General features: G+C 38.0%; 1 protein-coding gene across 1 annotated transcript in view; it reads left to right on the top strand.

Annotated features, from left to right (window-relative positions):
• LOC129414562 (multiple epidermal growth factor-like domains protein 9) overlaps window positions 1–23,945 on the top strand; it is a 53,156-nt gene that overhangs the window by 5,966 nt on the left and 23,245 nt on the right. Inside the window, exons 3-4 of the mRNA XM_055168628.2 lie at window positions 8,621–8,760; window positions 13,819–13,968. Coding sequence (XP_055024603.2) covers window positions 8,621–8,760; window positions 13,819–13,968 — 290 coding nt within the window. The remainder of the gene's footprint in view (window positions 1–8,620; window positions 8,761–13,818; window positions 13,969–23,945) is intronic.

Here is a 23,945-nt window from a genome sequence, read left to right as displayed (position 1 = left end):
TAAATTGTTTAGTGATAAGATTACTTTGTTTACAGAAAGACTTACTAATTGTTGCCAGATTGGGCATAACGACATCAAATGTTATTCCCTGCAGTAAAGAGATGCAGTGATTCAACTTTGTGTGTGGATTTTAGGGCCCATAAAACAAATCTATAATCATGCCCAAGTTTGGACATTCTTCAAAAGACAAAAGGGCCGTTTTTTGGAAATGTAAAGATATGACAAAATATTGAGTTTTAGACTGACAACATGTGACTGTTTTAAAGGGGCGATTAAATGAATTGTGTGTGTAAAGACACATTTACATCATTAAGGTTATTTCATCACGTCTGTTCACTTTTTATTGACCGCCCACATTTTACCTTGTTTTAGCCTAGTGGTCTGGGCTGTGTTTGGACAGCTATTAAGATATCTTTTAAATGCAGAATTGCTTGCTGGGATGTGTTTTGTACCAGAATGTGTGTTTGTTTCATTTTGCGCTCTAGATATCGGTCCTGGCTTATGCCATTTAAAAACCCATATCAGTTGACCATGAGTACATGCTATACAACATACCAGACATGTGAAGTGCCCTGTGCGGTTTAGTAAGTCAATAAACTATGATGCCGAGAAAGGTTGTGCTAGCTGCATCTGCGCTACTTTCTCGGTTGCTAAGAAACCAGTTCTTTCATGTGTTCTTCCCCTAAAACATCTAAGTCTTTCACTTTCAAAGCAGCAGGCATGGTTTACAGCACCGTAGATCCATGGTTGTCATGGCTGTGAAAGATGCAAGAATAAGAATGATGCTGGCATCTCCATGGCAGCAGCAGAGAGTGAGAGAGAGAGAGAGGGGGAGAGAGAGAGGAAAAGAGGGAGAGAGAGAGGATTGGAGGGTCCAGTCATTGTGTAACACTGACCTAGTTAATATGCAGCTGATCCGCCCCGGGGTCTCTGAAACATTAATGAGGTTTCTGCTACTGCTGCCTGCTTTACGTGGTCTCTCCCGACGAACACACACTCGTACACACACAAATCAAATCCACATGATTTTGGAAGCGCCTGGTGATATTATTATGATATATTATGTGTCATGTCTGCAGCATTAGAGTGCATTAGTTTGATGGGGTTAAAGATCTGGTGTTGAGTGATGTTATTCGTGTTTTTGCTGTGTGTGTTCTATATGGAGGTGTTGCACATTTTTTAGTGAATGCAATTACAGGAACCAACATAGTATAGATGTTGATCAAAAAAGATGGCTACCCGGGTCATATTTCACCCCTAAATAAATTACATATTTTTATTACTGTAATTAAAAAAAATCACACTCAAGTACTAAAATGTAGGGATGCAGCGAATATTCGTCAACTGCAATAATTTGGCAGAAAATAGCAAAAAGTGTCAGTCTTTCTCTGCTTTTACACTGCTGACATGCTTGCTGCATTTATAAAGCGTGCTCGCCTCTATGCTGGTTGCTTTTTGATAATTGAAAACGTTGTTCGGTAATATTTATTCAGCCTTTTCACTTTTAATTTTTTTTATTTTTGCTTGTTGCGGCCAAATGCTTTTGGTTGCCAAACATTTGGGACTAAAATTAATCCTTTTTGAATAGTAAGAATATATTTAATCATCAAGAATTATGTAAAATATAAATGATGTATTTTTTTATTGCAAATAGTACAAGTATCTTTTTGCTTCACTGTAGTGGCAACTTTATATTTTGCATTTTATTAAGCTACATTAGTTTCTTTATGCAAAAAATTCTTATATTGTATATAAATGTTAACACTAATGTGAAAAATGTTGTGTCCTTTCCATTTCATATTTTATCTACAATGCTCACCCAGCTAAGTTGTCTTGTAACTAATGGTTAGACAGGTTTTTTCTGGTTTTACAAGTATTTTTCTAATGTTATGACAACAAGTAACCTGCCAGACCTATTTTCAGTGGCGTGTTTTATATATATTGTTTTTTACCCACATTTACCAGTTTTTTTGGTAATACTTTACAATAAGGTTGTATTTGTGAACATTAGTAAATGTATTATTATTATAACAATGAGCAAATAGTTTTTCAGCATTTATTCAATTATTATTAGTGCTGCCTCACGATTAGTCGCGACTAATCGTTTGCAGAATAAAAGTTTTTGTATACATAATATATGTGTGTGTACTGTGTATAATAATTATGTATAAATACACACACAGACACGCATGTATTTAATTAAGAAATATTTGCATGTGTATATACATGTTTATATTTATATATATTTTATATTATATATAAATATAAATATTTATTATATTAATATATTTTTTTCTTAAAATTCTACATGTATGTGTGTGTATTATATATACATAATTATTATACACAGTACACACACATATATTATGTATACAAAAACTTTTATTCTGCAAACGATTAGTCGTGACTAATCGTGAGGCAGCACTAATTATTATTATTAAAATAACATAAATTTCATATTTGTTAGATATTCCAAATACAATTGCTCATCTTAGTTTGTTGTACATTAACTTATGCTTACACTTACAGCTTTTGATTTAAAAAATGTATCAGTAAATATTGAAATTAACATTAGATTACAGTCCCATTGTTGTGAAAATCAAGTTTTTTTGTTGTTTATATGGCTATGTGGTGTTTTTAACATGCTTATCATATCATATGGAAATATATCATGCAACACCATTGCTGAGTATTTTATCCATAATATTTGAGTTCCCATCTCATTCCTGTGGTTTGAAATCCCCTTGGTTTGCTACGTCACACACACCAATCACATTATCACATTTGAATTCACACATACTGAACTTACATGCAATGTGTAATAGTCTAACCTGCAAACGTGCAGTTCACGCATGCATTGTGAAACCGCACTTGGCAGTTATGTGTCTGAAACTATCGAAATCAGCAAGAATTTACGTGCACGAAAGGATGGAGGCGGGGATCAGTTCACATACTCAAATCTTGTGTTGAGGCGGAGACTAATTCGCATATTCATAAATTTGCGTATACTAAATAATGGAATTATATTCAAGATGTTTAAAGCATGTAGAAATTACTGTCACAGGAAAACGTTGACATTCATTATAATGGTGCTCAAAGATGCGTTTTAAATTTTAAAATTATTGGCTACTGGGAGATGACTTAAGTGTTTTTCTATCTAAGACTTGGCTTTTTTAAATAGGCTACTGTAAGACTAAATAGGGGTTCCTGAACAGGGGTTCATCCATTTAGATAAGCATCATGGTGCAGATTGCTACAAAACAACGCCCTGTTTAGTGTTTACACAAAACGTTAAATGTGCCACCCTAATGAATGGTTTCAACAGCTGGCTTTATGAAGCTGTCTGTAGCCCACAGAGAGACAAGCGGTCTGTCTTTTAATGAATCTGAATGCAGTGGTCAGGGTGTTATTGGGTGTGATTGATCACTATCTGACCTTGAGTAAGGCTGTGTGTTTGTTTGGAAAACAGACATCTTTATATGCTCTATACACTAGACTCTTCAACTCTGTTTTTAGTAAGGCTAGATGTTGTGTTGCATCAGCCACAAACCAAATCTTTTTTCCGGTGATATGAAAGTGTTAACTGACTGTGATGGTCTCTCGCTCTCTCTAACTTGATATCTCTCGTTCATTCTCCTGAGTGTGATTGATAGGTCATATGTCACACCTCACTCTCATTCCTCAGAATGCTTTTAGGTGCTGAGCCATCACCATGGTAACCTGGCTATTGGCCCATGCACATGCACCCGCTCACCCACACACTCACGCATACACACACTTGCACAGACTCGATAAGTGCAAATGTATCTGATGATGACTCCCTGCAGACATCAAAAGATGCATGTCGGGTAACAAAGCCTAGGCAAGATTTAGTTCTTTGTTGTAATGTCATTTGTATGTTGCTCGATTTGGAAAGCATTGCATTAGCAACTCACAGGTTATGTGTTTGAGCCCCACTGACAAAAATTGTATTCAGAACGTTAAATACACTGTATACAAGTATATGCTTTAGCCAAATGCATAAATGTAAATGTTATTATGAGGCATTACATCTATTACAATGAATTGGAGTTTTAATAAAGGACTGGTTATTCTTACAGTCTATATAAAAGTGAATCTCATTATGTCATTTCTTCTTTTTATTTTAAATTAAATATGACCTGGAAATTTCATTAAGAAAATGTAAATGTTTAGGACCACTGAGATTTTTACATTGCGATGTCATTTCTTATAATTAAAGGGTTAGATGACCCAATAATGAAAATTTTTTCATTACTCACCCTGATGTCATTCCACCCGTAAGACCTTCGATCATCTCCAGAACAATTATAAAATCCAGGGGGTTTCTTAACCCCCAGACAGCAATGTGACTGAAAGTGTCAAGGCCCAGAAAGGCAGTAAAGACATTGTTGATGAATGAAGGTCTTGGGAAATGAGGGTGAGTAATTAATGACCAAATGAACTAACTCTTTTAGCAATTATTTACTTTTAGGAAAATTCTCAATTTGATGATACTGTAATACAGTAAAACATTATTTAGTTTGATTTTATAAATTAAAGGGGACATTTCATGAAAATCTGACTTTTTATGTGCTATAAATGGGTCCCCAGTGCTTCTATCAACCTAGAAAATGTGAAAAAGATCAACGCTATTCTCTGCAAGCATGTGGAAAAAATAGGTCAGTGAAATTTGGCTCCCTTTGTGATGTCAGAAGGGGATAATACCGCACCTTAATCTGCATTATCCAACCACAACACTGCCATTTAGTGCAGAGATCAGCTCATTTGCACTTTAAAGGACACACATTGAAAAAATGATTCATTCACTTTACTCAATTTTTTAAGGTAAGTGGTTGCAATCAATTTATTTAAGTTACATAAACAAAAGTTTTTTATTTTATTTTATTTTACTAATTGTTTTTGTTTAAATGTAGCTTAAATAAATTGATTGCAACCACTTACCTAAAAAAATTGAGTAAATTGAATTAATAATTTTTTTCAGTGCAGCCAAAAATGGCAAATTTTTTCTCGCACCTACAAAGTGGCAATTTGATCATATTATAATAAATTATCTATATGGTATTTTGAGCTAGAACTTCCCATACGTACTTTGAGGACACAAAAGATTTATTTGACATCTTTAAGAAGTCTTGTGAAATTAACACTGTAACTGCTTTTGCACTAAAGCAAAAGCAACAATCTTTTCCATGTCAGTTTAATTTTGTTCCCCCAACCAGCTACTGCGACAAGTGACAAGAAGTGACAGATTCTGCTTCCCCTTTTTTATTTTTGTGGCGTCGTCATGCTCAGTAGCCCCTCCCACTTTCATTGTTTCAAAAAGCAGTGTACATAACATGAAACATAAAATATGTTCAGATATTTTTGTCTTTGTGTCAAGTTGATCAGCCAATTGTATTTAGTGTGGAAAGAGAAACCACATATCACTGGAAAATCATAGGACTGAGATTTTGCATTACGATAGGCTGTTTAATGTCACAATGTAAAAATATATTAAAGGGGACATATACATTGTAAAGACATTGTTGATGAATAAAGGGTCTTAGGGCAGTGGTTCCCAAACTTTTTCAGCGTGCGGCCCCCCTTGTGTACGGTGCATTCCTTCGTGGCCCCTCAAAGAAAATTTGTTCTAAAACTCAACATTTTAATAAAAAAATACATTAAATTATACAAAAAAGTAGTGATTTTGGTTAGTAGCCTTATATTTTTTTAGGTTTAATTACACAGAATTCATGATAAATTAATGTATTTCATAAAATGTCATAAAACTGGGGCCCCCCGGCACCATCTCGCGGCCCCCAGTTTGAGAACCACTGTCTTAGTGGACATGAGGGTGAGTAATTAATGACAAAATTTTCAATATTCTGGTGAACTAACTCTTAGAAACTTTTAGGAAAATTCTCAATTTGATGATACTGTAATACAGTAAAACATTATTTAGTTTGATTTTATAAATTAAAGGAGACATATCATGAAAATCTGACTTTTTTCATGTTTAAGTGCTATAATTGGGTCCCCAGTGCTTCTTTCAACCTAGAAAATGTGAAAAAGAAAAACCCAGTAACTTTGTTTTGGTGAACCATTCTCTGCAAACATGTGAAAAAAATTATCATTGTGATGACGGAAGGGGATAATACACCCAAAAACAGCAAATTTTTGCTCACACCTACAAAGTGGCAATTTCAACATGCTATAATAAATTATCTATATGATATTTTGAGCTACAACTTCACATACATACTCTGGGGACACCAAAGATTTATTTGACTTCTTTAAAAAAGTCTTATGAAATGGTTTTAAAAATATGTTTTTATTTTATTTATTGCATTTTTTTCTAGGGGTGCACCGATAAATGCCGATATACACTACTAATGCGTTGCCGATAACTATTCTGAATCGCACAGCCGATATTATGCACAGCTATTTCATGTACTACGGCTTTTGATCAGTAAGTCCTTATCAATCTGAAATCAATCTGTTAGTTTGAGTCGTTTATAACATGCATTTAAAAAAACACCACTCGTCGTCAAACTTAATCATTATGAAAATACCTGAAAAGGTTTGAAGAACAGCAATATAAATACTATATCCTAAAGCCATTTCCTGGAGCTGCGTGTCATAGCTGTGTGTATGGTTCTTCATCTAAAGCACACTTTAAGTTTCTGCACGAGAGCGCCCTCTAGCTTTTGGATGTAGCGGCATTTCAACGCAAATTAATTGAGATTTGAGAAGCACAGCAAGCATCATCGGACGATATATCAATGCACCCCTAATTTTTTCTTTTGATGAAGGGATGTACTCTCAGAAAGTACAGAAGCTGTCACTGGGGCGGTATAAAATGACAACTGAATGATTGACACCAAAGTACAGAATGCATTACAGTACATGCCTGCATATGTCCCTATTCCTAAGTTATAACATAGGTTACATTTGTGTCAAATCATATCCTTGACTAAGGTCTAGTCTCTCTACCCCCTCAAAATATACATTTAGACACAGAGTGTCACAGAGTGTGTGAGTATTCATATGCAGGCAGGCATCTGCACAGTACAGAAGAGTCACAATTTTCATACATTACAGCGAGGATCCGCCCACAATGTGGGTGAATGATGATGACACTGATGATGTCGCTGCTTCATGTGTCCTGTACACCTCCCATGTGCTTCCTCTCAAATCCTTTCTTTCTTTTCTGGTGTGGCCCCTGCCTGTGTTATTGCAGCACTTGTTTTTTCTGGGGTCCCCAGTGCTGGTGGAGATTCTGTCAGCATGGCTGAGCACTTTACCGTAAACCCATCCCACGGGACCCATCATCCGCCCTCTCCCTCATCTATCACCCGCTCTGCTTGCACACAGGAACCAATCACATAACCTCAAGCACCCTCACCTCACAACAACCTTCACCCCAGACCTGAGACAAACAGCCAGGGGTGCATAGGGATTCGAATGATTTCGGGAAGGCTTATGATTAGTGCGTCTATTAAACGGCTTACTAATCATGAAAATGAACAATTTAAGGAGTAATAAGCACAAACGATCATTAACATTTATACTATAGATTAACATTAAGGGTATCAAACTATATATGTGAGCCTGACTATAAAAGTCAATTTTTGTGATTTGAACCGTTTTCTACATAAACATTCTGTGAAAATATAACCTTGATATCTTTATTGACTAAGCAAAGATGTGAAATCAAATTTCGATGCTCTTAATCTCGTATGCGAAGTATGCAGATTTTTTTGACTCATGCCAGTAAGCAATCACCCCAAAGCAACCATAAATCAACACTTTAAAAACCACTCCGAAACCACATGCACCACTTTAGACAATCTAGTTAATGTTGTATCTGTGGCATTAGTGGCATTTTGGGTTTTTATAAATAGCTCTTCTGTAAATGGATCTTTCTCTGTGATATCTGTTTTTGGTCTGGATATCTGATGTACGCTATTGATTCGTCTTATGTGATTTTCTACACTTCCTAAATCTTACGTAGTTTTAGTAGGTGGACCACTAGCATTATGGGTTGACAACTTTACAAGCACACCGAGATTAAACACAATTAGTGTGTGTAGGGAGACAGATTCCAGGAATCGGGGCAGAAGCAGCAGATGGTTTTTAAATGTGGTCTGGGCCACAGATCCCTCATGTCAACCCACTTGCAGAAGCGGTGGAATTAAAAATGAAAGGGCTAGACTGCTTTAAAGTGTGCATGACTGCAGTTTAGTATAGGATTGTTAGACGTCTGGGTCAAAGCCATAGTTCAGCACAATTGTGTGCGTGTGTGTGTGAGAGAGGAATTTATTTGTGTTTTGTGTTCGAACACTAGATATATATGTGAAAGATTGCAGTAATATTGACTATGGTAAACAGGAAGTGATGGAAAGAAAATGGAAAAACTTCACTTTAATCTTATGATGCCTGCACAAGCACAACAGCTCAATGGGTCACATTTATTTCCTAAATATTAAGAGATGCATTTACTGTTGTAAATGTGTAGACTGTATTGACCTAATGTATTCTTTAATGCAATATAATTCTACGGAATTCAGTCTAAGCTTATTTTGTTTGATTAAATTTGATTTTTGTCTGTTTTCTTTTGCAGCTCAGGTACGTGTGATTGTAAGACAGGTGTGTATGGGCCCAAGTGTGATGACTGCCATCCTGGATTCTTCCACTTCAGCAGCACAGGATGCCAACCGTGCCAATGCAATGACCATTCAACCTACTGTCACCCGCAGTCAGGTCAGTCCCACCCACCAAAACTGTCATGTCTTTAGATTGAGTCTGAACCAGATCAAAGCTGCTGATGAGTTTAAATTCATCCACTGTGAAAAGAAGATCAAGTTTATAGCTCCAAAATCAAACATTATGTAACGAAGAATTAGTTTAAAGGATTAGTCAATTTTCTTTAAAAAAATCCAGATAATTTACTCACCACCATGTCATCCAAAATGTTGATGTCTTTCTTTGTTCAGTCCAGAAGAAATTATGTTTTTTGAGGAAAACAGGATTTTTCTCATTTTAATGGACTTTAATGGACCCCAACACTTAACACTTAACTCAACACTTAACATTTTTGAAACAGAGTTTTAAAATACTCTAAACGATCCCAAACGATGCATAAGGGTCTTATTTAGCGAAACTATTGTCATTTTTGACAAGAAAAATAAAAATATGCACTTTTAAACCACAACTTTTTGTCTATCTCTGGTCCTGTGATGCGCCAGCGCGACTTCACTCAATCGTCATCATGTCAAGAGGTCACGGATGCGAAACTACGCCCCAGTGTTTACAAGTGTGGACAAAGAGGACCGTTCCAACGTTGTTGTATGTTGAATGATACTAATTAATTTCTTTGTGTCAGTTTATTGTTTAAAATGGTCCGCAAATGTGTGTTTCATATATGTAACACGTGACCTTTCTACGTCACTACGCTATTACATGAGGTCGCGCTGGCGCTTCACAGGTCCGCAGATAGACGAGAAGTTGTGGTTTAAAAGTGCATATTTTTTTAGTTTTTTTTTGTCAAAAATAACAATCGTTTCGCTAGATAAGACCCTTATCTCGATTGGGATCGTTTAGAGTCCTTTAAACTCTGTTAAAACTGCAATTTTAAACTGCATTAAAACTGTTAAGTGTTGGGGTCCATTAAAGTCCATTAAAATAAGAAAAATCCTGGAATGTTTTCCTCAAAAACATAATTTCTTCTCAAATGAACAAAGAAAGACAACATTTTGGATGACATGGTTGTGAGAAAATTATCTGGATTTTTTTTTAAGAAAATGGACTAGTCCTTTAAGCCTCACTTGCTCCATAAGCTTTCATTGTGTATGTGTTACTTTACACACATTGCATGTGGTCGTCAACAACATGGCTCTCTCTCTCTCTCTGCCTCCCTCTGTATCCTAGGCAACCCATACTCAATTTACCTCAATTTGAATCACACTATTAGCATAAAAACACTCATGTTTGTGTGTGAGAGAGAAAGTGTATTTGTTAAGCAAAACTGTTGACATCTGAGAAGTGTAGTTGTGTTTGTCTTAAATTGCTGCATGTCTCGGTTCACTGACTGAAGTCATAGTTGTGCTTGTCAACGGCTTGTTCAAGTGCATGAGCTTGCATGCACATCAAGGTACCCAGCTGTCTCTCTGCAGTGTGTATGTATGTGGCTGGTAACCTTTCCACTGATGCAGAGAGCCTCAGTCAGATTTACAGCGCTATTCAGTCATAAAACCCAATCAGTACCTCCAGAGGCTGCTTATAGTTCATAGATCTTCACCCTCACAGCATAATACCTCACACACACTCAAGAGACCAACATAACTCACAAAGACTAAAGAAGACGAAGACTTTGTATATAGCAATGGTGAATGTTACACAAAGCTTTTGGACTTTTACCAGTTATCCGTTTCATTCTGTCCGTTTAAGCAGAACTAAACCTAAGGTTTTTCTCACAAGTGGAGTTTTGGCCATTGTCGCCGTGTTGCCTTGATTACTGGGAGACTGCCAGTCAATTAGATTAGCTTAAGGTTTAGTGAATTTTGTTAATAGCTTTTGTTATAGTGGTCTGGCTATAATTATAAGATGTCACTAGTATTTTACTTTTGTGACTGTTTGGTGCTAAGGTGCAAAGGGTTCTAACGGGTCCTTGAAATCCTTGAAAGTTTGTGAATCTGGGGTGAAATTCAAGGCCCTGGGAAGTTTTTGAAAATATACACACATAGATACAGGTCATTGAAAGTGCTTGAATCTATTTTATGCCAGAAGTTTTCTGGAAAAAAATCCATATTATTCCCTGTGTAGTGTAGGATAATATCATAAAAATTCTAGACTTTTTAAGCACACGTGCTAAACTGTTCACTTTAAATGCTTATAGCTTCTATATGCGAATGTTGATTCATACCAAAATGCTTTTTTGCATAGTTGTGTTTGACACATTAAAACGTCTCTGGTTACGTATGTAACTGTTGTTTCCTGGGAAGGGATCGAGACGCTCCGTCTCCCTTGCCATACTTCCTGCGTCCCTGTAACGCCATCCTTGGCAAAATCTCAGATAGCGATATACTTCCTGGCCCCTGCGTCACACTGTTTTTGTCATTAAGCCTCACCATTGATTGAATTTAATATACACATTCAGACGCACTTACCCATTGAGGCGTCCCCAAAGTGTCACCGCAGTGATGCAGCGTGAGTTCCCTCGAAAGGGAACTGTAACAATGTATCTTAAAACACGATGTAACCTTGATAAACTTGAAACTTGATTTACTGTTAATAAAATGAACAAAGGTGGAACAAAGTTTACAAGGACATACAAATAAAAGTGAAATTGCATCGTAGATAAGATCTTATAGCTTGATATACAAACTCAAAACTAGAGAAATGACACAGCAAAAAGGTCACTATTCATTCTTTATGTTTTCCAAATTTTAGATATTTTTGATAGTTATGTCAAGTTGAAATAAAATAATTCAAAATTGTTATATTTTATAAAATGTAACCTCCCTTTGCTTAGATTTTGCAAAATTTTACTTTTGGCATTTTATGAACCAAATTCTTAAGATCTCACCCTGAGATGCTTTTTAAAAAGTATTAAAGGTCCCATTCTTTCTGTGTTTTTGAAGCTTTTATTGTGTTTACAGTGCGCAATATAACATGTGTTCATGTTTCACGTGTAAAAATGTGATATTTTTCACACAGTTTACTTATCTGTATAGCGCTGTTTTCACTGTCCTAAAAACGGACTGATGTCTTCCTTGTGCTGTGAAGTCCCTCGTTCAGAAATATGTATCGAGTTCTGATTGTGTAGTTTGTTTAGTGTGTTATGATTCGATAGCAGCTTAGCTTGCCGTTAGCCTAGCTGGCGTCTGCCGTATTCCTGTGTTGGCGGAGCTTATGCTGCGTTCCAGGCAACCTGTAACTCGTAAATCACGACTTCAAAACTACGACTCTGAACTGGGAGTACATCGATCTAGTACGAGTTCACGGGTGGGAAGTCACGGGTTTGACTGCCGTTCCAGTGCACTTTCACAGGTAGAAGGTTGTAAAAACACGGGTTACAGGCTGCCTGGAACGCATAGAGTGGTGAGTCGTGGTTTTGAAGTCGTAATTCACGGGCTCAAAAATCTACCTGGAACGCAGCATTAGTCAAAAAACTGTTCTAGTGACGTCATTAAAGCAGGAAGTAGCGGGCTGTAGTCCAAACCGGCCGTTCGCTGTAGGCTTTGAAAGGCGAATTCTGAAAGGCGAAATAAAATATATTGCCTGGCAGTGAACTTTGAGCATCATCATTTTGCAGGTATTATTTATGCAAATATAGCAACATTACACACTAACTAGGGTTTAAAAATGGGATCAGAAAGAACGTGACCTTTAAAGGAGTTCCCATCTATACTGGGCTCTTATTTGAGGCAATTTTTTCATGATTTGAAGTCATCCATGTAAAAAAATAAAAATAAATCAATCAATAAATATATATATATATATTCAGAAACATTTTTGAGATCCTGTTAACTTCTGTATAGTGTGCGCCAGAAAAACATGACACAGGTACACTCACAATCAAAATACATGTTATCTTCATTGTTAAAATACTCTCTCCTATGCTAGATTATTTACTTGGACCATAATAAGTAAGCCATGCATGCTGATTCTTCTGAAAAGTGTCAAATCTGTGACCAAAACATGGACATGATTGGTTCATTTGTTTGAGTATTCCAACACCTACTGGTGTAGATGAGGTATCACACTAAAAAAAGCTTTACTGTAGCCTTTGTAGAGATATAATGTTAGCAGAATCATTTGAGTGTTTGCCATGATAAACATTTTTTGGACAAAGCCCCAGAGTGCTTATTTCTTTCTTTATTTTTAAAGGTTACCTTTAAAATGTAGTCTACTTTAAAGTTACACAATAACTTATCTTTGAAAATATGTTTTGGATATTGCTTTTAAAGTCTTCACCTTATGCAATGATTTACATTAGACCCGGCCTACACTAAAATAAATGGTGCTAAATAGCACTTGTAATCATGGGGGAACCATTTTTGGTGCTATGTGGCACCTGTGAAGAACCATACAGGGTGATTTAGCACCGCATATGGTTCTACATAGCACACTATGGTTCAACACAGGTGCTATGTGGCACTTAAAATGGTTCCCCTATATGATTACGAGGCAGTGAACCACTTTTAGTGCTATTTAGCACTGTTTGTTTTAAGCTACCCGTTCTCGCCAGGATGCGTGCAGGTGACGCGCGGTGTCGTTGTCGTGCGGTGGATGCGCCAAGTTCCGATTTTGCGTGCGTGTGATGCGCCGGTCCTTCCCATTCACTTATATGGCGAATAGTTTTGTGACGTTATATTTATTGTTTTCTCATTTGTTTTCTGTTTTTTAAACCATTTTCGCTTGGGTTTAGGGTTAGATTTCACATTTGTTTATGCAGGTTATTTAATATACAGGTTTCTCTATGTTTTTATCTATATTTAAGTTGGGGTTTGGGTTAGGATGTCATTTTTATATAACAAAAAGTTGTTCTAACCCTAAACCCAAGCGAAAATGGTAAAAAAAAAAAACAGAAAACAAATGAGAAAACAATAAATAAAACGTCACAAAACGATTCGCCATATAAGTGAATGGGAAGGACTGGCGTATCATATGCACGCAAAATCGGAATTTGGCGTATCTATTGCACGATAATGACACTGCGTGTCATTTGTACGCTTTTTGGTGAGAATGGGTTGGTTTTAAGAGTGTAGATACCGTAAGTGTACATCTGAATTATTTATTTTTTGTGTATTCTCTCAGGTGTGTGTTTGGATTGCCAGGGAAACACTCAGGGTCACAACTGTGAGGAATGTCTGTCCAATTTTTACCGTCGTCAAGGCGATGGTTTAACGGAGGCCTGTACGCCCTGTCCCTGCTCTTCCGACAGCTCCACCGGCACCTGCCATCTGGGTGAGTCTCCATCTCTGAGACATGTTGACAGGTAGAGAACAGGTTATGGATGAGTACATGATTTTCCAAAAATGGTTACCAAGCGGTTATTCAGCAGTGTTACTTTACTATCTCGCTGTGATACCACAATTGATCTTCATGAAATGATTTGTGCAAGGTGTTTAATTTAACACAAAATGACAATTTTACACAAAACATCAACTGGAATTTTAAAAGATAGGAATAGAATGTTATTGGTCAAAACAATCCTGTAACCAGCAGCGGCAGTGGTTGAGTGGTTCATGTAGGTTGTCTACAAATCGGAAGGTTGGTGGTTCAATCCCCGGCTCCACCTAACCCCAGGCAATATGTAAAAGCGTTTTGGATAGCCATCGGTCTATGAAAGCGAGCGGGGTAAAGTTAGTTTTGTTTTGGATATTCGTGACACATTCGGTACTGAACGGCAATGAGCCCAAAATAAAACATATTTATAAAAAGAGCAAAGCTGATAATGTTTCACAACCTTCATTAACAATGGTTTCTGTCGATATAAAAACCACTGACCCGCAGATGCCCTCGCAGAAGCCGTCGCAATCTCAATTGTGCTGGAAAGCGCTCTCTTGGCGGAGCCGCAAGTAAGGGACCGTGGGGAAAGTGCAGGTTTTCTTGTTTGATAAGCGGTGTTTTTGTAATAGCTTTTTTGTAAAATATCCTATGAACAACAAACCAGTGTCATTCAGTACTGGAGGACAGGGGACATCTTTCACAACTTCTATTTTAACCCCTACTGGTGAAAAATGGAACTGCATGTCTAATATAAACCTTTTTTTTGTAATAACTTTGTCCATCGGCGAGACAGAGACATCAAACAAGTGTCGTTCAGTACAGAGGGACAGGGGACATCTTTCACAACTTCTATTTTAACCCCTACTGGTGAAAAATGGAACTGCATGTCTAATATAAACCTTTTTTTTGTAATAGCGTTGTCCATCGGCGAGACAGAGACATCAAACAAGTGTCGTTCAGTACAGAGGGACAGGGGACATCTTTCACAACTTCTATTTTAACCCCTACTGGTGAAAAATGGAACTGCATGTCTAATATAAACCTTTTTTTTGTAATAGCGTTGTCCATCGGCGAGACAGAGACATCAAACAAGTGTCGTTCAGTACAGAGGGACAGGGGACATCTTTCACAACTTCTATTTTAACCCCTACTGGTGAAAAATGGAACTGAATGTCAAATATAAACCTTTTTTTTGTAATAACTTTGTCCATCGGCGAGACAGAGACATCAAACAAGTGTCGTTCAGTACAGAGGGACAGGGGACATCTTTCACAACTTCTATTTTAACCCCTACTGGTGAAAAAAGGAACTGCATGTCTAATATAAACTTTTTTTTTGTAATAACTTTGTCCATCGGCGAGACAGAGACATCAAACAAGTGTCGTTCAGTACAGAGGGACAGGGGACATCTTTCACAACTTCTATTTTAACCCCTACTGGTGAAAAATGGAACTGCATGTCTAATATAAACCTTTTTTTTGTAATAGCGTTGTCCATCGGCGAGACAGAGACATCAAACAAGTGTCGTTCAGTACAGAGGGACAGGAGACATCTTTCACAACTTCTATTTTAACCCCTACTGGTGAAAAATGGAACTGCATGTCTAATATAAACCTTTTTTTTTGTAATAACTTTGTCCGTCGGCGAGACAGAGACATCAAACAACTGTCGTTCAGTACAGAGGGACAGGGGACATCTTTCACAACTTCTATTTTAACCCCTACTGGTGAAAAATGGAACTGCATGTCTAATATAAACCTTTTTTTGTAATAACTTTGTCCGTCGGCGAGACAGAGACATCAAACAAGTGTCGTTCAGTACAGAGGGACAGGGGACATCTTTCACAACTTCTATTTAACCCCTTCTGGTGAAAAATGGAACTGCATGTCTAATATAAACCTTTTTTTTGTAATAACTTTGTCCATCGGCGAGACAGAGACATCAAACAAGTGTCATTCAGCACAGAGGGACAGGGGACATCTTTCACAACTTCTATTTTAACCCCTACTGGTGAAAAATGGAACTGCATGTCAAATATAAACCTTTTTTTTGTAATAACTTTGTCCATCGGCGAGACAGAGACATCAAACAAGTGTCGTTCAGTACAGAGGGACAGGGGACATCTTTCACAACTTCTATTTTAACCCCTACTGGTGAAAAATGGAACTGCATGTCTAATATAAACCTTTTTTTGTAATAGCGTTGTCCATCGGCGAGACAGAGACATCAAACAAGTGTCGTTCAGTACAGAGGGACAGGGGACATCTTTCACAACTTCTATTTTAACCCCTACTGGTGAAAAATGGAACTGAATGTCAAATATAAACCTTTTTTTTGTAATAACTTTGTCCATCGGCGAGACAGAGACATCAAACAACTGTCGTTCAGTACAGAGGGACAGGGGACATCTTTCACAACTTCTATTTTAACCCCTACTGGTGAAAAATGGAACTGCATGTCAAATAGAAACATTTTTTTTGTAATAACTTTGTCCGTCGGCGAGACAGAGACATCAAACAACTGTCGTTCAGTACAGAGGGACAGGGGACATCTTTCACAACTTCTATTTTAACCCCTACTGGTGAAAAATGGAACTGCATGTCTAATATAAACCTTTTTTTTTGTAATAACTTTGTCCGTCGGCGAGACAGAGACATCAAACAAGTGTCGTTCAGTACAGAGGGACAGGGGACATCTTTCACAACTTCTATTTTAACCCCTACTGGTGAAAAAAGGAACTGCATGTCAAATATAAACCTTTTTTTTGTAATAACTTTGTCCATCGGCGAGACAGAGACATCAAACAAGTGTCGTTCAGTACAGAGGGACAGGGGACATCTTTCACAACTTCTATTTTAACCCCTACTGGTGAAAAAAGGAACTGCATGTCTAATATAAACCTTTTTTTTGTAATAACTTTGTCCATCGGCGAGACAGAGACATCAAACAAGTGTCGTTCAGTACAGAGGGACAGGGGACATCTTTCACAACTTCTATTTTAACCCCTACTGGTGAAAAATGGAACTGCATGTCTAATATAACCCTTTTTTTTGTAATAGCGTTGTCCATCGGCGAGACAGAGACATCAAACAAGTGTCGTTCAGTACAGAGGGACAGGGGACATCTTTCACAACTTCTATTTTAACCCCTACTGGTGAAAAATGGAACTGCATGTCTAATATAAACCTTTTTTTTTGTAATAACTTTGTCCGTCGGCGAGACAGAGACATCAAACAACTGTCGTTCAGTACAGAGGGACAGGGGACATCTTTCACAACTTCTATTTTAACCCCTACTGGTGAAAAATGGAACTGCATGTCTAATATAAACCTTTTTTTGTAATAACTTTGTCCGTCGGCGAGACAGAGACATCAAACAAGTGTCGTTCAGTACAGAGGGACAGGGGACATCTTTCACAACTTCTATTTTAACCCCTTCTGGTGAAAAATGGAACTGCATGTCTAATATAAACCTTTTTTTTGTAATAACTTTGTCCATCGGCGAGACAGAGACATCAAACAAGTGTCGTTCAGTACAGAGGGACAGGGGACATCTTTCACAACTTCTATTTTAACCCCTACTGGTGAAAAATGGAACTGAATGTCAAATATAAACCTTTTTTTTGTAATAACTTTGTCCATCGGCGAGACAGAGACATCAAACAAGTGTCGTTCAGTACAGAGGGACAGGGGACATCTTTCACAACTTCTATTTTAACCCCTACTGGTGAAAAATGGAACTGCATGTCTAATATAAACCTTTTTTTGTAATAACTTTGTCCATCGGCGAGACAGAGACATCAAACAAGTGTCGTTCAGTACAGAGGGACAGGGGACATCTTTCACAACTTCTATTTTAACCCCTACTGGTGAAAAATGGAACTGCATGTCTAATATAAACCTTTTTTTGTAATAGCGTTGTCCATCGGCGAGACAGAGACATCAAACAAGTGTCGTTCAGTACAGAGGGACAGGGGACATCTTTCACAACTTCTATTTTAACCCCTACTGGTGAAAAATGGAACTGCATGTCTAATATAAACCTTTTTTTGTAATAACTTTGTCCATCGGCGAGACAGAGACATCAAACAAGTGTCGTTCAGTACAGAGGGACAGGGGACATCTTTCACAACTTCTATTTTAACCCCTACTGGTGAAAAATGGAACTGCATGTCAAATATAAACCTTTTTTTTGTAATAACTTTGTCCATCGGCGAGACAGAGACATCAAACAAGTGTCGTTCAGTACAGAGGGACAGGGGACATCTTTCACAACTTCTATTTTAACCCCTACTGGTGAAAAATGGAACTGCATGTCTAATATAAACCTTTTTTTGTAATAACTTTGTCCATCGGCGAGACAGAGACATCAAACAAGTGTCGTTCAGTACAGAGGGACAGGGGACATCTTTCACAACTTCTATTTTAACCCCTACTGGTGAAAAATGGAACTGCATGTCAAATATAAACCTTTTTTTTGTAATAACTTTGTCCATCGGCGAGACAGAGACATCAAACAAGTGTCGTTCAGTACAGAGGGACAGGGGACATCTTTCACAACTTCTATTTTAACCCCTACTGGTGAAAAATGGAACTGCATGTCTAATATAAACCTTTTTTTGTAATAACTTTGTCCATCGGCGAGACAGAGACATCAAACAAGTGTCGTTCAGTACAGAGGGACAGGGGACATCTTTCACAACTTCTATTTTAACCCCTACTGGTGAAAAATGGAACTGCATGTCTAATATAAACCTTTTTTTGTAATAGCGTTGTCCATCGGCGAGACAGAGACATCAAACAAGTGTCGTTCAGTACAGAGGGACAGGGGACATCTTTCACAACTTCTATTTTAACCCCTACTGGTGAAAAATGGAACTGCATGTCTAATATAAACCTTTTTTTGTAATAACTTTGTCCATCGGCGAGACAGAGACATCAAACAAGTGTCGTTCAGTACAGAGGGACAGGGGACATCTTTCACAACTTCTATTTTAACCCCTACTGGTGAAAAATGGAACTGCATGTCAAATATAAACCTTTTTTTTGTAATAACTTTGTCCATCGGCGAGACAGAGACATCAAACAAGTGTCGTTCAGTACAGAGGGACAGGGGACATCTTTCACAACTTCTATTTTAACCCCTACTGGTGAAAAATGGAACTGCATGTCAAATATAAACCTTTTTTTTGTAATAACTTTGTCCATCGGCGAGACAGAGACATCAAACAAGTGTCGTTCAGTACAGAGGGACAGGGGACATCTTTCACAACTTCTATTTTAACCCCTACTGGTGAAAAATGGAACTGCATGTCAAATATAAACCTTTTTTTTGTAATAACTTTGTCCATCGGCGAGACAGAGACATCAAACAAGTGTCGTTCAGTACAGAGGGACAGGGGACATCTTTCACAACTTCTATTTTAACCCCTACTGGTGAAAAATGGAACTGCATGTCTAATATAAACCTTTTTTTTGTAATAACTTTGTCCATCGGCGAGACAGAGACATCAAACAACTGTCGTGCAGTACAGAGGGACAGGGGACATCTTTCACAACTTCTATTTTAACCCCTACTGGTGAAAAATGGAACTGCATGTCTAATATAAACCTTTTTTTTTTGTAATAGCGTTGTCCATCGGCGAGACAGAGACATCAAACAAGTGTCGTTCAGTACAGAGGGACAGGGGACATCTTTCACAACTTCTATTTTAACCCCTACTGGTGAAAAATGGAACTGAATGTCAAATATAAACCTTTTTTTTTGTAATAACTTTGTCCGTCGGCGAGACAGAGACATCAAACAAGTGTCGTTCAGTACAGAGGGACAGGGGACATCTTTCACAACTTCTATTTTAACCCCTACTGGTGAAAAAAGGAACTGCATGTCTAATATAAACCTTTTTTTGTAATAACTTTGTCCATCGGCGAGACAGAGACATCAAACAAGTGTCGTTCAGTACAGAGGGACAGGGGACATCTTTCACAACTTCTATTTTAACCCCTACTGGTGAAAAATGGAACTGCATGTCTAATATAAACCTTTTTTTTGTAATAGCGTTGTCCATCGGCGAGACAGAGACATCAAACAAGTGTCGTTCAGTACAGAGGGACAGGGGACATCTTTCACAACTTCTATTTTAACCCCTACTGGTGAAAAATGGAACTGCATGTCTAATATAAACCTTTTTTTGTAATAACTTTGTCCGTCGGCGAGACAGAGACATCAAACAAGTGTCGTTCAGTACAGAGGGACAGGGGACATCTTTCACAACTTCTATTTTAACCCCTTCTGGTGAAAAATGGAACTGCATGTCTAATATAAACCTTTTTTTTGTAATAACTTTGTCCATCGGCGAGACAGAGACATCAAACAAGTGTCGTTCAGTACAGAGGGACAGGGGACATCTTTCACAACTTCTATTTTAACCCCTACTGGTGAAAAATGGAACTGCATGTCTAATATAAACCTTTTTTTGTAATAGCGTTGTCCATCGGCGAGACAGAGACATCAAACAAGTGTCGTTCAGTACAGAGGGACAGGGGACATCTTTCACAACTTCTATTTTAACCCCTACTGGTGAAAAATGGAACTGAATGTCAAATATAAACCTTTTTTTTGTAATAACTTTGTCCATCGGCGAGACAGAGACATCAAACAACTGTCGTTCAGTACAGAGGGACAGGGGACATCTTTCACAACTTCTATTTTAACCCCTACTGGTGAAAAATGGAACTGCATGTCTAATATAAACCTTTTTTTTGTAATAACTTTGTCCGTCGGCGAGACAGAGACATCAAACAACTGTCGTTCAGTACAGAGGGACAGGGGACATCTTTCACAACTTCTATTTTAACCCCTACTGGTGAAAAATGGAACTGCATGTCTAATATAAACCTTTTTTTTGTAATAACTTTGTCCGTCGGCGAGACAGAGACATCAAACAACTGTCGTTCAGTACAGAGGGACAGGGGACATCTTTCACAACTTCTATTTTAACCCCTACTGGTGAAAAATGGAACTGCATGTCTAATATAAACCTTTTTTTTGTAATTACTTTGTCCGTCGGCGAGACAGAGACATCAAACAAGTGTCGTTCAGTACAGAGGGACAGGGGACATCTTTCACAACTTCTATTTTAACCCCTACTGGTGAAAAAAGGAACTGCATGTCAAATATAAACCTTTTTTTTGTAATAACTTTGTCAATCGGCGAGACAGAGACATCAAACAAGTGTCGTTCAGTACAGAGGGACAGGGGACATCTTTCACAACTTCTATTTTAACCCCTACTGGTGAAAAAAGGAACTGCATGTCTAATATAAACCTTTTTTTTGTAATAACTTTGTCCATCGGCAAGACAGAGACATCAAACAAGTGTCGTTCAGTACAGAGGGACAGGGGACATCTTTCACAACTTCTATTTTAACCCCTACTGGTGAAAAATGGAACTGCATGTCTAATATAAACCTTTTTTTTGTAATAGCGTTGTCCATCGGCGAGACAGAGACATCAAACAAGTGTCGTTCAGTACAGAGGGACAGGGGACATCTTTCACAACTTCTATTTTAACCCCTACTGGTGAAAAATGGAACTGCATGTCTAATATAAACCTTTTTTTTTGTAATAACTTTGTCCGTCGGTGAGACAGAGACATCAAACAACTGTCGTTCAGTACAGAGGGACAGGGGACATCTTTCACAACTTCTATTTTAACCCCCACTGGTGAAAAATGGAACTGCATGTCCAATACAAACCCCCCCTCTGCAACAACTTCGTCCGGCGGCGAGCCAGAGACACCAAACAAGTGCCGTCCAGCACAGAGGGACAGGGGACATCTTTCACAACTTCTATTTTAACCCCTTCTGGTGAAAAATGGAACTGCATGTCTAATATAAACCTTTTTTTTGTAATAACTTTGTCCATCGGCGAGACAGAGACATCAAACAAGTGTCATTCAGCACAGAGGGACAGGGGACATCTTTCACAACTTCTATTTTAACCCCTACTGGTGAAAAATGGAACTGCATGTCAAATATAAACCTTTTTTTTGTAATAACTTTGTCCATCGGCGAGACAGAGACATCAAACAAGTGTCGTTCAGTACAGAGGGACAGGGGACATCTTTCACAACTTCTATTTTAACCCCTACTGGTGAAAAATGGAACTGCATGTCAAATATAAACCTTTTTTTTGTAATAACTTTGTCCATCGGCGAGACAGAGACATCAAACAAGTGTCGTTCAGTACAGAGGGACAGGGGACATCTTTCACAACTTCTATTTTAACCCCTACTGGTGAAAAATGGAACTGCATGTCTAATATAAACCTTTTTTTTGTAATAACTTTGTCCATCGGCGAGACAGAGACATCAAACAACTGTCGTGCAGTACAGAGGGACAGGGGACATCTTTCACAACTTCTATTTTAACCCCTACTGGTGAAAAATGGAACTGCATGTCTAATATAAACCTTTTTTTTTGTAATAGCGTTGTCCATCGGCGAGACAGAGACATCAAACAAGTGTCGTTCAGTACAGAGGGACAGGGGACATCTTTCACAACTTCTATTTTAACCCCTACTGGCGAAAAATGGAACTGAATGTCAAACACAAACCCCTTTTTTGCAATAACCCCGTCCATCGGCGAGACAGAGACACCAAACAAGTGCCGTCCAGCACAGAGGGACAGGGGACATCTTTCACAACTTCTATTTTAACCCCTACTGGTGAAAAATGGAACTGCATGTCTAATATAAACCTTTTTTTTGTAATAACTTTGTCCATCGGCGAGACAGAGACATCAAACAAGTGTCGTTCAGTACAGAGGGACAGGGGACATCTTTCACAACTTCTATTTTAACCCCTACTGGTGAAAAATGGAACTGAATGTCAAATATAAACCTTTTTTTTGTAATAACTTTGTCCATCGGCGAGACAGAGACATCAAACAACTGTCGTTCAGTACAGAGGGACAGGGGACATCTTTCACAACTTCTATTTTAACCCCTACTGGTGAAAAATGGAACTGCATGTCTAATATAAACCTTTTTTTTGTAATAACTTTGTCCGTCGGCGAGACAGAGACATCAAACAACTGTCGTTCAGTACAGAGGGACAGGGGACATCTTTCACAACTTCTATTTTAACCCCTACTGGTGAAAAATGGAACTGAATGTCAAATATAAACCTTTTTTTTGTAATAACTTTGTCCATCGGCGAGACAGAGACATCAAACAAGTGTCGTTCAGTACAGAGGGACAGGGGACATCTTTCACAACTTCTATTTTAACCCCTACTGGTGAAAAATGGAACTGCATGTCTAATATAAACCTTTTTTTTGTAATAACTTTGTCCATCGGCGAGACAGAGACATCAAACAAGTGTCGTTCAGTACAGAGGGACAGGGGACATCTTTCACAACTTCTATTTTAACCCCTACTGGTGAAAAATGGAACTGAATGTCAAATATAAACCTTTTTTTTGTAATAACTTTGTCCATCGGCGAGACAGAGACATCAAACAACTGTCGTTCAGTACAGAGGGACAGGGGACATCTTTCACAACTTCTATTTTAACCCCTACTGGTGAAAAATGGAACTGCATGTCTAATATAAACCTTTTTTTTGTAATAACTTTGTCCGTCGGCGAGACAGAGACATCAAACAACTGTCGTTCAGTACAGAGGGACAGGGGACATCTTTCACAACTTCTATTTTAACCCCTACTGGTGAAAAATGGAACTGCATGTCTAATATAAACCTTTTTTTTGTAATAACTTTGTCCGTCGGCGAGACAGAGACATCAAACAAGTGTCGTTCAGTACAGAGGGACAGGGGACATCTTTCACAACTTCTATTTTAACCCCGACTGGTGAAAAATGGAACTACATGTCTTACAATAACACTCTTTTTGTAATAGCTTTGTCCATCGGC

Source organism: Misgurnus anguillicaudatus, chromosome 5 (assembly GCF_027580225.2).
Source record: "Misgurnus anguillicaudatus chromosome 5, ASM2758022v2, whole genome shotgun sequence".
Taxonomy (NCBI): Eukaryota; Metazoa; Chordata; class Actinopteri; order Cypriniformes; family Cobitidae; genus Misgurnus; species Misgurnus anguillicaudatus.
Note: the sequence above shows the minus strand (reverse complement) of the source record. Positions and strands in the feature narration are given on the sequence as shown.